This window comes from Octopus bimaculoides, chromosome 7, assembly GCF_001194135.2.
Source record: "Octopus bimaculoides isolate UCB-OBI-ISO-001 chromosome 7, ASM119413v2, whole genome shotgun sequence".
Classification (NCBI taxonomy): domain Eukaryota; kingdom Metazoa; phylum Mollusca; class Cephalopoda; order Octopoda; family Octopodidae; genus Octopus; species Octopus bimaculoides.
Window position 1 is genome coordinate 8621409 of NC_068987.1, and position 17446 is coordinate 8638854.

The window sequence follows — 17446 nt, forward strand, 5'->3', positions numbered from 1 at the left end:
TTGTGGGGTACATTCTTCGCCAGGGTAGGTTTTGGCATTTATAAGCCGCCCTCTTTCCCTATTTCTGGCGAGGATGTAGTCGATTTGGCTAGAGTGTCTGCCGGAGCGGTAGGTGACTAGGTGACTGGCAGGTTTCCTGAAGTTGGTATTGCAGACCATAAGATTGGTTGCATCACAGAACTCCAGCAGTCTGGTTCCCTCCTCGTTGCGGGAACCGAAGCCATAGCCTCCATGTATGCCATGGAAGCCTCCAGCACGACGTCCGACATGACCGTTGAAGTCTATCCAGCATAATAATAATAATAATAATAATAATAATTTAAAAAATCAGTAATACAATGAAAGCCATGTACATGCACTGGATAATACTGGTACATAGGAAAAAGAAATAACTTTCAAAAGCAATCCTACAACTTTATGATGAGGTTAAAGCCAAGATAAATAAAAATATATATATATAAAAAAACATTATTTACAATATTCAAAGAATTACAATAGGTAGAAATCATGCAGATAGCATTTGAAGAAGCACAAAATGAGAGGAAAACATAGAGAAAAGTGGAAGAATGTTGCCAGACATTTGGCCTCCATTTGTATATTTACAATAGTAAATGTTGTTTACAGAATTCATCCAAATACCTTTATGTTGCTGTTGTTATTATTTTGTTACTATGAGAAGAAATTTTGGTGATAAGAATGGTTTGAAAGCAACTAAGAAACAAACCATTATAATAATTCTCACTCACATCCATATTAATATAAATATAAGATTTGTAATCTTGGAGACAAACTAAAAAATGACCTGAAGCAGACTTGGAGTAGAGAAGGTATGTTGTTGATGTGACAAGTCTAGGTTTCATTGCAGTTAAGATGTAACATTTCAGGACGGAAGACATGAACAAGAAAAATAATTCGAAGTTTTTAAATTTAACTTCTTTATTTTCATTAAAAACAATTGTCTCAAATGTTAGCACAAAGCTAGCAATTTTAGAGAAAATTTTAGATGGAGCGCTCAACTGATATTTATTTTATCAATCCTGAAGTGATGGCAGGTGAAGTTGGCCCTGATGGAATTTGAACTCAGAAAGTATAGACCCAGAAGAAATACCATTAAATATTTTGCTTGATGTACTAACAATTCTGTGAGTTTGCTGCCTTATTGTCATTAAAATAGCAAAACCAGAAATCTTAGTATCAGAGCTTTCCAGTCTAACTGTAGTAATCAAGTTTTAGATAATTTATTAAAAGAACATGTTGGAAAAAAAACATTCATTAGAGAAACGAGGTATATATGAATAGTCATGTGGGATCATGAAACAAATAAGAAAGAATATTAAAATGCTGAGCTACTGAGAACATCACACTTCTAGTCTCAGAGTATAAGTAAATCTGCCTGATTGGTCAATTTGGCTAAAGAAAATAGCTACTGTTGGTTAGACAACATTGCTGATGGAAATATGTTTTGATATTTGACACAAATTTGTCAAAAAATTTATGTTGAATGTCAAAGCACATGTACAATAATCATGTCAAACAGTTGCTATCTTTTAGTCGAATTGACATAAATATCAAATGTATTTTAGTAGATGAAAAACTATGAATACATAAACAGGAATTAAATGTAGGAACCAAGGAAGCCTATTAGTTGGATAAGGTTTGGAAAGATATATATATATATATATATATTTAAAAATAAACAGAAAAATATAGAGAGGGACACAGACATGTAAAAGAAATATTGACAGACTGGTTCTTTTGATATAAACAAAATTCACAGAAATCTCAGATAGTTTTAGAGCTGCTGAAAAGATATCAGAACAAAGTAATGTTCTAGAATATTTGTCGGAGGAGGTGGGGAGTGGGGGAGCAGTAGAGAAAATTGAAAGCAGAAACATAAAACATAAGCATACATAAACAGAAATTATAAGATGACAACGCTAATAAAAATTGCAGTAATAATGACAAGAAAGATTATGATAATATTTTTTGCACAAGTATGAAATATCAAAATGTAAAGGATTGAAAATAGAATATCATGTAGATGCCTTCTTCTTCTTCAAAGACATTGATAAGATAAGAAAATTCTAAGATCTTCACTCCTACCTCAGTAAACAACATACTATATTTATCCTCATTTATCACTGTTCTAGAATAAGCTAATTGTGGACTGTTCTGAGCTTGTCACAAATTGTTCTCTGTTCATACAGGTCAGTGATCAGAGATTATGCTTGGACAACAAAAACTGCTCAGCGACCATCTACAACACCCAGAACAACTTGAAATCTCAGAATGAAATCTATTTTCCCCCCACATGTTTTACTGTTCACTTATCACTGATGCGTTTCACAAAGTTTTTTTTTATTAAATCAAACACTCATGATAAATGAAGATAGCTGTAATAAGGATTTTCTTTTGTAATTAAAAATCATCAGGAGTGGCTGTGTGGTAAGTAGCTTGCTTACCAGCCACATGGTTCCGGGTTCAGTCCCACTGCGTGGCACCTTGGGCAAGTGTCTTCTACTATAGCCTCGGGCTGACCAAAGCCTTGTGAGTGGATTTGGTAGACGGAAACTGAAAGAAGCCCGTTGTATATATATATATACATATATATATATATATATACATATATATATATGTATGTATGTGCGTGTATATGTTCGTGTGTCTGTGTTTGTCCCCCTCAACATCGCTTGACAACCGATGCTGGTTCGGCAAAAGAGACCGATAGAATAAGTACTAGGCTTACAAAGAATAAGTCCTGGGGTCGATTTGCTTGACTAAAGGCGGTGCTCCAGCATGGCCGCAGTCAAATGACTGAAACAGGTAAAAGAGTGAAAGAGAGAGAGAGAGAGAGTAAATTCATAGAGAAAGGGAAATTCTTTGTCTAAGAAGAATTTCTAGCCGTAGCTATATCACTTTTCATTAATTCTAAAAAGTTAAGTAACTACATCCTGAGATTGAAACCAGTTCATAAGACATACTTCAACAGGGAATTATCACTTCTTTGCAGTATTCATAAATGTGCTTGTGTCCATGTATATATGTAAATAGCTATTTACCTATAGAAATATATTTTGTGTAGATATGTATATGTATGTGTATAAATGTGTTTTTGTATGAACTAAGAATATATCAGCAACAGTAACAACATCAAGAGAAATAATATTAATGATAATAATAATAAAAATATAAGAAATAACCATAACATAAATAAAGCAACAATAAATAAAAAAAACGACAACAGAGAAGCTTTCTTTGAAGATGTTACAATTTACCTGAATTCCCCAGAAAAAACGCTGAAATATGAGAAATATATTTACTTTTATAGAATTTCTATAACTGGTGATATATATATCTATAAGAGATAAATCTGTATGTTTTTGCCTTCAATAATGGCCATATCACTAAGTTTGGTGGTATGTAGAAGATATGTATAAACCTTCAGTGCAAAGGAATAAAAATGTTTTAAACATTAAATGTAAGTAATTTTTATATAATGTGTTACAGAGGAAAGTAACATTAGTCTTCATCGTTTTGTCAATGCCTTCCTGAGTGTTGCTTTTCCACAGGTTCCATCTGCCTGGAGTGCTGCACACTTCTTTATAGCTGTCATCCTTCACGTGTATTATATGCCCATAAAAGTGCAGTTTTCTCTCTTGTTATTGTTGTTGGCACTCCGTTGCTTACGACGTCGAGGGTTCCAGTTGATCTGATCAATGGAACAGCCTGCTCGTGAAATTAAAGTGCAAGTGGCTGAGCACTCCACAGATACGTGTACCCTTAACGTAGTTCTCGGGGATATTCAGCGTGACACAGTGTAAACAAGGCTGACCCTTTGAATTACAGGCACAACAGAAACAGGAAGTAAGAGTGAGAGAAAGTTGTGGTGAAAGAGTACAGCAGGGTTCGCCACCATCCCTTGCCGGAGCCTCGTGGAGCTTTAGGTGTTTTCGCTTAATAAACACTCACAACGCCTGGTCTGGGAATCGAAACCGCGATCCTATGACAGTGAGTCCGCTGCCCTAACCACTGGGCCATTGCGCCTCCACTTTCACTCTTGTATACTGCATCTAACACCTCGTATCTCTAGTCTTTTTATTCCAGCTCATTCATGCAACATTGTTCATGTGTACTAACATTATATCTTCTATGGAGCATGTTTGCTTCATTAAAGACCCATGAAAATGAAATCTTTTGTCAGAACAGAGATAACAGCTCCCTGAACATTACCTACCCTATTTTTACTCAGGGTATTATGTTTTTGGTGCACCCATCATCATTGTTAATTATCAACTACTTTCAACGAACCTTCCAAACATTTACTTACAAGGAGAACAAACGAACAGAAGTAGTAATCAACACAGTTAAAATTATATTTACTGGGTAACTGATTGATTTAACCCCCATGTCACTTAAAGTTTCATGGATGTGGAAATACACCCATCTCCTCAGACATTCAAAAGCAAATTGAAAAAAAAACAGAACTTCTTTATTAGAGAGAGGACTTAACCAGCTTTGGTCAGTTCAGGTCACATTGATGTGATAACTCAACACAGGCAGATAATGGATGGAAGCACTCCTTGTGTTAATAGCAGGCAGATAATAATGTCACTTGGTCAATGGAGTATTTGGGGGTGTTGAGAAATGGCTAATGTATATGAGAGAGAGAGTTTAATGTCTGATGGTCAGTTACAGCCATGTGGATGTAGTGATAACTTTGCTACAAGAGACGGTAAGTGAAGACTCACCACATGTTAAAGAAGGTAAGATAACTTTAATGAATATATTACATAAAGAAAATAGGTTTTTCTTTTTTTTTTTTTTTTTTTTTTTTTTTTTTTTTGATGTGTATTTAACAATAATGAAAATAATAGCAGCACTCACTTTTTCTGTTGAATTTGATATTTCTTCACAACTGTTTGAACGAACAAAAGTTCCTGATCGTTGATCTAATTCAGCATCTCCTAAAGCAGGCGATATTGGACTAACTTGTGCTTTGTCTTGGCTGTTGGATCTCTGTTTTACTGTTGTACTGCCTTTAAATTTAGAAATGAAAGAGAGAAAAAATATTTCAATTTCCATAAGAAAACTTTATACACATTTTAAAAGATTTAGTATGTATATGTGTGTTTCGTATTTATATTTTCATTTGCACAGAAGTTTTAAGAGAAGCTAGCAGTTAAAGTAATTGCAAATGACTAGATAAAACACTGCCCTATGTTTCTATCCCAAATTTTTACAAGCATGGCTATATGGTTAAGAAATTTGCTTTCCGTTTCAAGATCAATTCCACTGCATGACATCTTGAGCAAGTGTCTTCTACTATAGCCCCAGGCCAACAAAGCCTTGCCAGTGGGTTTGATTGATGAAGCTTCTGTGTGTGTGTGTGTGTGTGTGTGTGTACGCACGCGTGCACATCTGTGTTACTCCGCTTAAAAACTGGTGAGAATTGGTGACAGGAAAAGAATCTGGCCATAGATCAAATACCTTGTGATATTTATTCCAGCCCTTTACATTCTGAGTTTAAATCCCATCATGGATGACAGCTGTGATCTGCTGCCAGAGTCTACTCTGTTAAAAACGTTTAAACCAATCCTCTGGTTTGGGGACACCTTCCACACCCACTTCTACTAATCTCAGGGGCCCTGTAAAGAGTTATGGGCTCTATCTTCGTCCTTAACTAAAGATTTAACCCTTTCGATACCAACCCAGCTGAAACCACCTCTGGCTCTGTAGTACAAATGTCTTGTTTTCATAAGTTTTGAATTAAAATCTTCCACCAAACCTTAGTCACAATTTATGTTCCTAACACAAGCTTAATGATAACGAAATTATTTTACTAAATTCTTTGTTATATATAAAATTTAATTGAAAGAAACACAGAACATCTCAAAATAAATATGGTAACGAAAGGGTTAAATCAGTGGTTCTCAACCATTTTTTGCATGTGGACACCCTGATTCCTTCCTTAGTCTACTGGATCCCCATATACATTTGAAGTTTTTAAAATCCTTATTATATTTTCATAATTAAATATTATTAGAAATTATATTAAAAAAACTGTTGAAATATCTTGTGTATTATAGAGATTTTGTAACTGAATTTTCACAGACTATTTAGTATACTAATACCATGTTGGTTTACATCATCATCGTTTAACGTCTGGTTTCCATGCTAGCATGGGTTGGACGATTTGACTGAGGACTGGTGAACCGGATGGCTGCACCAGGCTCCAATCTGATCTGGCAGAGTTTCTACAGCTGGATGCCCTTCCTAACGCCAACCACTCCGAGAGTGTAGTGGGTGGTTTTATGTGCCACCGGCACAAGGGCCAATCTAGCGGTACTGGCAATGGCCACGCTCAAAATGGTGTTTTTTACATGCCACCTGCACAGGAGCCACTCCAGTGGCACTGGCAACGACCTCACTTGAATGATTTTCTAACGTGCCAGTAAGGCGATGCTGGTAACGATCACGCTTAAATGGTACTATTTACGTGCCACTAGCATGGAAGCCAGACAACTGCTCTGGCAATGATCACGCTCAAAACCAAAAAGACTATGGAATGGAAATATATACCTGGTGTACTTGTGGCACTAGGGCCAGATAAATGTTTGTCTTTTGAATCATCAGACTGCAAGCAAATAGAAAAGAAAGGTGTCATTTTTAAAAAAAAACAAAATTCTATATAGATCATAGGTTTGTATTGATTGATTAGTAAAACAGTAATACAAAATATTGATTTCATTAATTTAAGGTAGATGTATTAAAAGGCATTTAGGTTGCATTGATTTTTCAAAAAAATGTATTCAATTTAAGATAAATTAATTTTGGACAATATATTAAATGTAGTTTAGCTCTAGTGTAAAAACTGTCTTATGTACTATTGATCTTCAGATCAGAATTACTGAAATAGTGAACTAATTGAAATATCGAATGCTTTCAAAGAAGCCAAGTTTTGAGCTTTTGATTTTTCAGAAAGGAAATGAAATCTTCTTCATTTTGCTAATGGAATAAAAGACAAATTATTAAAAATATAGATAGATAAAGAATTTGTTTCCAAAAATAATTGAGATAACGGCAGAAAGAGAGAGAACAACACTTTATATGTTAATAGAAATTGTATTAATTAGAAGACAAAAAAAAAAAAAATCAAGAAAAATCCCATACCTTTGTTCCATCAGCTGTATCTTTTCCACCACTTCCAGTAGAGGGAGACATAGATGATGTGGTAGAGCTGTTATCATCTTCAAAGTTAGCCATGAGATCGTCCAGAGCTAGAAGAACAAACAAAATCCATTATAACATTTTATATATATATATATATATATATATATATATATATACTAGCACAGACACCCGGTGTTGCCTGAGAATGAAATTTTTCCTTATATTCTGAATTCATAACAACAATAACAACAGCAACAACAACAACATCAACAACACCAACACCAACAACAAACGAAAATATAAAATTTACCACATTTATGCAAGGAGATAAATTCTATGACATGTTGAAGGAAATTACGAAAGAGCTTCTGGGTAAACAATATTCTTTGTTTTCTGGTTTGGAGCATAGACAAATAAGTCTTGCAAATTACCTTCCCCGGAGCAACCAACATAAAGTTGACCATGAGAAAAGCAAGCCAGTAAATTTCAAAGACTCACCTTGAGCTTTATTAATAGACATTGCAAAACAAAGTTACACCGAGAATTGTGTTCATCTGAACTCAAATTGCATGTCTGATGGTTTGATTGGAATTCTTGGAATGAAAGCCTCTTCCCCAGAGGCACATCCATTGACACATTAGGTGGTAATGTCTCCACAATCAACCTTGTCCCATTGAATAATTTAGGAGGATCTAAACTTCTTAGAAGAATTATTGGGACTCCTACCTTCAGAAAAGGTTTATGTAGAGGAGTTCCAGGTGGTTCAAGAGAATTAAGGAACTCTGTTGGGTAATGGACAGCTAGATTTTCATGAAAGACTGAATCAACTGATTTGTACTTCTTAATGACTGTTGGAATCTTATTCATTAATTCATGGTTAATCCTTGCTATTGTCTCATTTTTGGAGCAAGAATTGCCCTTTCACACAACCATTTATGTGAATTATTATTACTTAAGTCTGGAAACACCCTGTTCTTCAATTCAGCTGAGGAATTCCCCATGATAGCAAACTGATATCACCATTCCCATCAAATGGTACTTTCCCATTCCCTAAATGGAGGAGCCAGGTTGAAAACTGTTTTGCACATTGGTCCCCATGTAATAAAGCTCGCACATTAGTATTGAAGAAGAATTTCAGTACTTTATTCCATTGGGGTGAAGACTTAATTCATGCTTTTATTTCATCAGATCTTTTTTCTTCTCAGAATGACTGGTAATGCCTGCCTGAGTTCTCCTGGTAAAACTAATGTAACTCCTCCCATAAATTTATTGTTGCCTCTGATGTCCTGTAAGGTCTTACCAAGAGCTTCCATGGCACCTTTATGTGACATGGTGCATTCATCTATCTATCTATCTCTCTCTCTATATATATATATATGTATATATATATACAATGGGTTTCTTTCAGTTTCCGTCTACTAAACCCACTCATAAGGCTTTGGTTGGCCCAAGGCTATAGTAGAAGACACTTGCCCAAGATGCCATGTAGTGAAACTGAACCCAGAACTATGCAGCTGGTAAGCAAGCAACTTACCACACAGCCACTCCTGCTCCTATACACATACAGAGAGAGAGAGAGAGAGAGAGAGAGAGAGAGAGAGAGAGAGTGTGTGTGTGTGTGTGTGTGTGCAATAATGAGGATGAATATTAAGCAAACTTTAGTTAAACACTGCATGGAAAAACAAGATCAGTTGATTGTGGAAGGTGCTATGATCTGGAAAGAAGTAGTTATGAGAAGATATGTAACCAAGTTACAAAGAAGGATTGTTATTGGTACTGTCCATCTCATACCAAAAAGAAGAAAAAAAATCTGCTACAATACTGCTGCTGCTGAATAACATTATTTATCACAGCTATGCCTTATCACCATCTTTGTATATTCTATTTTATTGAACAAAAGTAAGTTTTTGCGAGAAAGTTATTTTAAGAATTTCCACTTTGAAACAACATCTGCTGTCAAAAACAAAATAGTGTTAGATAGCACACCATATTGTCTTCCAGTTCAAATTTTGCTATGATCTTTTTTCTGTGCTCATTTTCCCACCCCCACCCCCAGCCTCCAAAGGGGCACGCAATTACAACCCTTCCCACATGACTCACTATTCTGTTCACAGTTAATGACAACACTTTGTACCTTAACCCTTTAGCATTTAAACCAGCTACATCTGGCCAAAATGTTCTTCCTGTTTTATGTTCAAACTGGATAGATCCAGCCTCTCACATTTGTGCTATAGTGTCATTCTCAGTAAAAATAAGTAATCACACCACTGAAATCTCAAGCTATGAGATAATGTGTGATTAATTCAAATCAACTTGAAGAAAACGAACATTACAGTTCATAGAGTAATCTGAACACTAAAGGGTGAAAGTATATATTTTTTAATGGAGTATTACTGTATGTAGATTCAGAGAATGATTCTTGAATGCTTGTAAATGTTAAATGTAATTTGCTGCATATCAATCAATGGTCTGAAGTTGTCCAAATCCAGGTTCATAAAAGATCATGTTTTGCATATCTGCTTCCTTGACTTACAGGAAGTGTGGCATACAGTTCTATGTGGTTATTATTTGACTAAAAATACGAAAGTATCCAGATTTGTAAATAAAATTTTTGTTCCAGCAAACTTTGTTCTTTCTGAAGGCAATCCTTTCATTTTTAGAGTAAAGTATGAAAGCATTTTCCTTCTTGGTTTTAAATAGTTTCTTATAGATATAAGCTTCATGTCTGAGACTCAAAGCAGACCTTGAAGAGAGAGGGCAAGTCAGTGAAAAGGTGATTATAAGTGAAAGAACTTTGACTAACAAACAACTGACTGATTGTTTAACCAGCACATTAAAGAAATGGTTGATTAATTAGTTGGTTAGGTATTTAACTAACTGACTAACAATAAAGAAGTGCTAATGAACCAGTGTCTGTTATTATTGGTGTGATGACCTTCCCAATACACAAAATATAAAAGGTTTATCCTTTATTTCCATCAAATTTTTTTTTATGATTTTGTTCCAAACAAGGATTGAGGCCACTGTAGCATAAGGGATCACAAAGAAGGAAGAAAAGGGGATCTACAAATTTTAAAAGATATCAATTGGCAGGAAGTTAAAAGGACTAAATATCATAGGAAAACAAGACAATGGTTATGAGATCCAGAGAGCAGCAGTTTGAGGAAAGAAGTTATTAGAATACAAGGACTTATGACTAACAGGAAGTTCAACAGAGAAACAATGCACCTGGGAAGTGAAGCAGGTGACACGTTTAACCTTTAGCACTTAAATGTAACGCTTATTTATTCCCACTGTTTTGAATTAAGCATGCATTATCTTGTAGTGTTGAAATTTGGATATGGATACTATTTTTAGAATGACATTGTAGGATAGGTGTGAGAGGCTGGATCTGGTCAGTTTCAACTTAAAATAGGTAGAATATTTGGGCTGGATATGGCCAGTTTAAATGTGAAAGGATTACAGATTTTGACAAAGGGTACTAAACCAGAAAGTTCATCAGAGTGATGACCATGGAAATATAGAAAAATAACAATGAAGATCATTTTGACAATGAACCAAAGACTCCATCCCAGTCGAAAGAGGACCTAGCACGTTAACAACTCAACTTTGAATTTGATCAAGAGACATTAGACACTACATTAAATCAAGGCATACCTCTCCTTCCTTGAGCCTGTATGAGCATTTCTTCAATTTTCTTATAACGTCGTAATAGTTTTCCATAGTCTTCTAACCGGCGGTCCTGATTGAAAATACAAAAATGAAATAAAATGAAATATCACATCAGAAATTACATCAAAGTATAAAAGAAAGAAATTACGTCTTAGAGGGAAAACCAAAATTGGAAATTAAATAAAAGAAGATAGCAGCTAGTTTCTGTAAAGAATAAAATATGGTTAGTCTACATTACTCTGTAAAGAGAATGGGGCTGGTTTCTCAGTTTTTCTGATATATATATTCCTCCCTGAACAGGACATTGACCCATTGCAGGATTACTAATTTGCACGAGCTGAGTGAAATGAAGTGTTTTTCTCAAGAACACAAGGCATTGCCCAGTCCAGGAATTGAACCCACAATCTTATGCTCATGAGTCCAACACTCTAACCACTAAGCCATGCACCTCAACTAAAAATAAATATTCACAATAAATTTGAAAGGATACAACATTACAACCAAGAGGCTTCCACTGTGAACCAATTCAGTTTATATTAATATCATCATCATCATCATCATCATCATCATCATATGAATACTAAGGGCATAACTCTGGCCAATTTACTTACTTGACTCAGGTGTTACGAAGTCGTCATAAACAAGTATTTACTGCCGAGTAAAATTTTACTAGTTCAACTTTTTTTGTTGTATCTCTTATGTATTTATTTATTGAACATAACAAAAGCACTGAGAAACCTATAGGTGAACAATCAAAAGATTATTTATTTTGTTATACTCTGTGGTAGAGTGGCTGCAGATTTTTAATACATTCCCATAGCTTTATAGCAATTTTACGTGCACTTTTTAAAAAAATATACTCACTTGACCTTATAGCAACTTTAAGTAGGACTGGGTAAGTAAAGTGCACATTTAAATGCATATTGACTGACTTATCCAATATTTCAACTACACAGCAACACACTGTATCTGCAAAAATGGGATTGTCATGGCTGGAATGTCTGATCAAAGGTTTGCTCAATCAAAGTAGACCTAGGACTTAACAATTCATTGTAAATGAAATGCCTTAAAATGATTGCAAATTTGAACATCATCATCATAATCATTTAATGTCCATTTTCCATGCTGGCATGGGTTGGACGGTTTGACTGAAAACGGGTAAGCTGCACCAGGTTCCAGTCTGATTTGGTATAGCAAAAAAAGAAAATTGCTGAAGAATGAACAACAATGATAACCAGAAGCAATGTAGATATTGTGGTTGAAAACAGATGTAACACACTTGACATAGTGGAGTACTATGATAAAAACTGTATGTTATGCCTGGTCTGCTAGCAAATGGGCAGCCCAAACTTGTAGAAAAAGTTTTAATATAAGGATTTGAAAAAAACTTAAAGCACCCAGTACACTCTGTAAAGTGGTTGGCTTTAGAAAGGGCATCCAACCATACAAATCATGCTAAAACAGAGACTGGAGCTTGGCGTAGTCCTCTGGCTCCTGTTGAGCTGAGCCATCCAACCCATACCAGCATGGAAAACAGATGTTAAAAAATTATTTTTCTCGTAATATGCATGTACATATTTAAGTGTTTGCAATGCTCTCTGTTTCTCTCTCAACTTGTTTAGTAACCAATAGTATAGTTTTGTCTTTTGTACCTAGCATGAAAACATGAAGTCATTTCACTTGCGACAACTAAACTGGATAGATAAAAAAGATAGCCACTATAAACATGGTCCACATTATCACATCTGTTTCTTCCAGGCCCTCATGAACTGAGATCCTCTATTTTTCATAATCTCCATCTTGAGCAGATATCATTCATTCCACATCCTCCTCAATTTTCCTTCACCAACATTGTACACAGTACATTTTACCTGTGTTTTCCATAATATCATATGTCCACACTAGTGTATAACTTCAGCTGAAGTATATAGCATCTCTCTCTCTCTCTCTTCTTCTTCTTCATCACACACGCACACAACTCACTGATGCTCAGCCTTTCCATACCATTTATATTACACATCCACTGAATCACGCCTGCATCATTTCTTTGCAGTCTCTGAAGATCTATGTTTAAGTGTCCATGTCTCACTGCCATGTGACACCATACTTCTTACACATACTTCAAATCATTTACCTTTCACACACACAGAGAAAACCTTTGTTGTCAACAAAAGCAAGAACTCCCTAAATTTCTTACACACCTTCGTTACCCTAACGACTATATATTCACCACAGGAGGTAAAAGAAACTATTAATTACATCTACAGTTATCTGAGAAGTTCATGGAATTCATTTCATAGGTGCTCCTACTGTGTGTCAATCACATCTCTGACATCCTAGTTCTTTCTGTTAGACTGCCAGAGATACCATTACTTGAATTAAATTCATGATATCAAATTCCTACCAACTCCCTTCATATATATATATATATATATATATATATATATATTGCTGAACCATTTCCTAGATGGCACTGGGATTTTATGCTTTCTGTTACTAACAGGCATTTTAGTTTTTGTGATGTTGGCTTTTAGGCCTTTGGACATTGTACAACACTTTCAGGGTTGGGAGTTTTTAGGTAACCTTTCTTTTATGGAAACAAGGTCATCATTATTTAATGTCTGTTTTCCATACTGGCATGGGTTGGACAGTTTGATAGTAGTTGGCAAGGTCAGGAGGCACAACAAATTCCATGTTTTGGCATGGTTTTTTACAGCTGGATGCCCTTCCTAATGCCAACTGGATACCCTTTCAAATGCCAACTTTACAGAGTGAACTCTCTTTACTCCTTTACTTGTTTCAGTCATTTGACTGCGGCCATGCTGGAGCACCGCCTTCAGTCGAGCAAACCGACCCCAGGACTTATTCTTTTTAACCCTAGTACTTATTCTATCGGTCACTTTTGCCAAACCGCTAAGTTACGGGGACGTAAACACACCAGCATCGGTTGTCAAGCGATGTTGGGGGGACAAACACAGACACACAAACATACATATATATACATATATATACGACAGGCTTCTTTCAGTTTCTGTCTACCAAATCCACTGACAAGGCTTTGGTCGGCCCAAGGCTATAGTAGAAGACACTTGCCCAAGGCGCCACGCAGTGGGAATGAACCTGGAACCATGTGGTTGGTAAGCAAGCTACTTACCACAAGGCCACTCTTGCGATAGGTATTTTTTACATGGCACTATCACCAGTGCTTTTTCATATGACACCGGCATCAGTGCTTTTTATGTGAATAGTGAGACTGAATCATCAATGTTAAGTGAATGAAATTTTCTATGCATGTCGAGTACTTTTCCTTCCATTTTATACACCCAAACACACATACACACCACACACGTTTGTTCACTTAACATCTATTTGTCCAAGTTTGCATGGGTTGGATGAAGACTCATTTAAGGCAACATCATACAGCTGGATAGTTTTTTTTTTAAGAAGTGAGACTTGAAAACATCCCAACAAAACAGAGGGATACTAGAGGGACAAACGACACAAATAGAGTGAAATTAATGTCTTACAATCTGAGTGGAGGAAAAAATGGACATAATATGAATGTAAAAAGGCTGTTTCATAGGTTTATCTGTCCAAATCAAATAAATGCTTAAAAGATAAAGCAACCAAATATCACAAAATGATGAGAGGAATGAAAGTTAACTTAAGTAGAGACATTAACTTACATCACAGTAGTGAACCAGTCTTTATAGAAGTTACATGCGAATTTAACATTGAATAGAAATGGAAATTAAAGAACAAAATAGACATTTTATCCAGAAAATAGTTTTGTAATTATTTCGAACATTAATTACGAAAAAGAAAACCTATAAAGAAATAGAAAAGATAAGGCAAGAATGTAATGAAACACTGACAGTAAAATAACCACATATATATATATTTATAAAACATAAATCTTTTTAATAAAGAAACTCAAAGCTGGTAAAGCTATAAGTAATAGCAGGTAAATATTGGGTTGAAAGACTCATAAGGTGGAAAAAGTGAAGTTGAAGGCTGCCCATGGGGACTCGAACATTTGTCGTATTTACAGAAGAGGAGGGTTCAAGTCCAGGCAGCCTTTGATTTATACCATCCAGGGGCTCTTTTAAAACATTTGTCGTATTTACAGAAGAGGTGGGTTCAAGTTCAGGCAGCCTTTGATTTATACCATCCAGGGGCTCTTTTAATCCATTCTTTACATGCTATTAGTTAGAGTTCCACCTACTTTGAGTGTTCCACTGTCGGAAATTATTTATCTCATGTCTCTTGAAGATTTCTTACACATACGCACACATACGCAAATGCACACACAGCTGACTGATTTATTTTCAGTAATGTATGATTTAAACTAAGAAAGTAGGATAAGCTGGAGACAGATGCCAGGGAAAATACACTTGGGCTGACATTAATATTGTATTAGCATCTCATAAAGTCTACTGAACTAGCCAAGTTGTTTAGAAAAAGAGAGGTATTAATTAGGGTTAAAATGCAACACAAATAGGTAACTAATTAAAGCAAAGAGAAAAAGCTATTAAAATTGCATTCCAGGTATCTAAAAACTTCATGAATTGCACACACTCATTTTTTAATTATTTTCTTTTTTTTTTTACTATTTTAAACTGAGAAAGAAAACATTTAAATTATTCCTTCCAATATAGATCAAATGTTTTGCTGATTTTAAACTAATTGACTTAATGGGTATGAACAATTTAAGTATCTGAGTTGAATCACCAGTGCAGTGAATGTTCATGGTAAACACATTAAAAAGAAGGATAAACATTGGTGTTATTTAATCCTTTTGCACTGCAATGAAATACTTGTACAATTTTAAAAAGTACGAAGATGTAAAGGGGAAAAAAAACAAAACGTGATAAGTGTTTTTATATTCCTTCTGATTCAATGGTAGCCCATCGCTAAATCAAATCATATTTTTACTTAAAATGATATACTGTACATAGACAAAGACATTTGTACTACAATATGTCATACATATTGTAGTACAGATAAGTCAAAATTTACTTATAAAATATAACAAGTACCAAAACACACACACGAGGTACAATGAAGGCTTTAATCAGTAAATTGTTTCCTGTTTGACACATAGCATACGTAACAGGATAAAGATTATTTTTGAGTCAAATAAACTCATAAGGATCAGTTTCCTGGTTTCCATGGCGTATGAAATCCCGACCTGGACAGGACACCAGTCCATCGCATTGCAGGATTACTGATTTTTGAGTGGACTGGAGCAACATGAAGTGAAGGTGTTTTGTTCCAGAACACGTGTTGCTCGGACCAGGAAGTTACAATCTTACAATCAAGAGACTAACATTCTAACCACTCAGCCACACACCTCCACCATATTATTTTACTTGTTTCAGTCATTTGACTGCGGCCATGCTGGAGCACCACCTTCAGTCGAGCAAATCAACCCAGGACTTACTCTTTGTAAGCCCAGTACTTATTCTATCGGTCTCTTTGGCAGAACTGCTAAGTTATGGGGACATAAACACACCAGCATCAGTTGTCAAGTTTGGGGGACAAACGTTCAGCACAAAGACATATAGAAGCATGTGTCTGTTCCCAACCACCCAGAAGCATGTGGTTGGGAAGCAAGCTTCTTACATCATAGCCACAGCATACTTAACACATGAAAAAATCTTCTATGAGAAGATAATGACCACAAGGCACTTTTAGTCATTTCCCATAGCTTATTTTAATCATAATTACACAGACTATATGCATTAAGTACACACAAGCATTCATATATATTGATGCATACATGTGCATCTGTATTCATCCAAAAGTGTATTTGTTCATTTATGTCACCTCTTCACTTGGGGATAAGCAAAGGTGAGGAAATATTACCATTTGCACACATCACCATAGACACATATGACAGGCTTCTATACAGTATCCAATGGCAATTTCCATACAGAAAGTATTGGTCAGACTTATGAGTGGAATTAGTAAACAGAACTATATACATACACACACCCATGTGTATATACACATATACAGAGACATACAGATGTTAAAGGATGATGATGATGAAGACGATGATGAAAATGATGATGATGATGATACATATACACAAAAATATATGTGTATGTGCATAGCTATGTATGTATGTTTTAAATAGAACCATATGTTTTTATACAAGAGACTAATGCCAAACCATTAAGCCAATAATCTAGAAATCTATACAACCTCACACAAGACTATATAAAAAGAGAAAGTATTACGCAATAAATTTAATTAGTAAAAAGAAATTAATTTTAACCAAAGTATATGTTCAAATTTTTTAATTGGAAACTTGGCAATAATCTAAATTTGGTAGACCAACAATAGTAATAGTTAAAAACTACATATATTGTCATCTTGCTACAAAATACTAAAATACAATCCAGAATATAAAAAGTTTTTGGTTCTTGTTTTAAATTACTTATTCACATTTCAAATGTTACATATTTTAGGTCTCAGCCAAGTCAATAACGCAAGCTAGAGTGTGATATTCCAAGTCTACAGATATATGTAGTCATGAGTGTGTGTCTGTGTGTTGGTGGGTATATATATATATATATATATATATATATATATATAT

General features: G+C 35.1%; 1 protein-coding gene across 12 annotated transcripts in view; it reads right to left on the bottom strand.

Moving 5' to 3' along the window:
- Positions 1-17446, bottom strand: part of LOC106877289 (liprin-beta-1) — a 370011-nt gene that overhangs the window by 41225 nt on the left and 311340 nt on the right. For 10 of the 12 annotated variants that reach the window (XM_052969202.1, XM_052969201.1, XM_052969204.1 and 7 more), the window contains 5 exons: positions 10828-10912; positions 7171-7277; positions 6580-6634; positions 4885-5036; positions 3276-3296 (listed from right to left, as the gene is read on the bottom strand). In XM_052969202.1, the coding sequence (XP_052825162.1) occupies positions 3276-3296; positions 4885-5036; positions 6580-6634; positions 7171-7277; positions 10828-10912 (420 nt within the window). The remainder of the gene's footprint in view (positions 1-3275; positions 3297-4884; positions 5037-6579; positions 6635-7170; positions 7278-10827; positions 10913-17446) is intronic. The other 2 variants (XM_052969200.1, XM_052969207.1) reach the window with 1 other exon arrangement.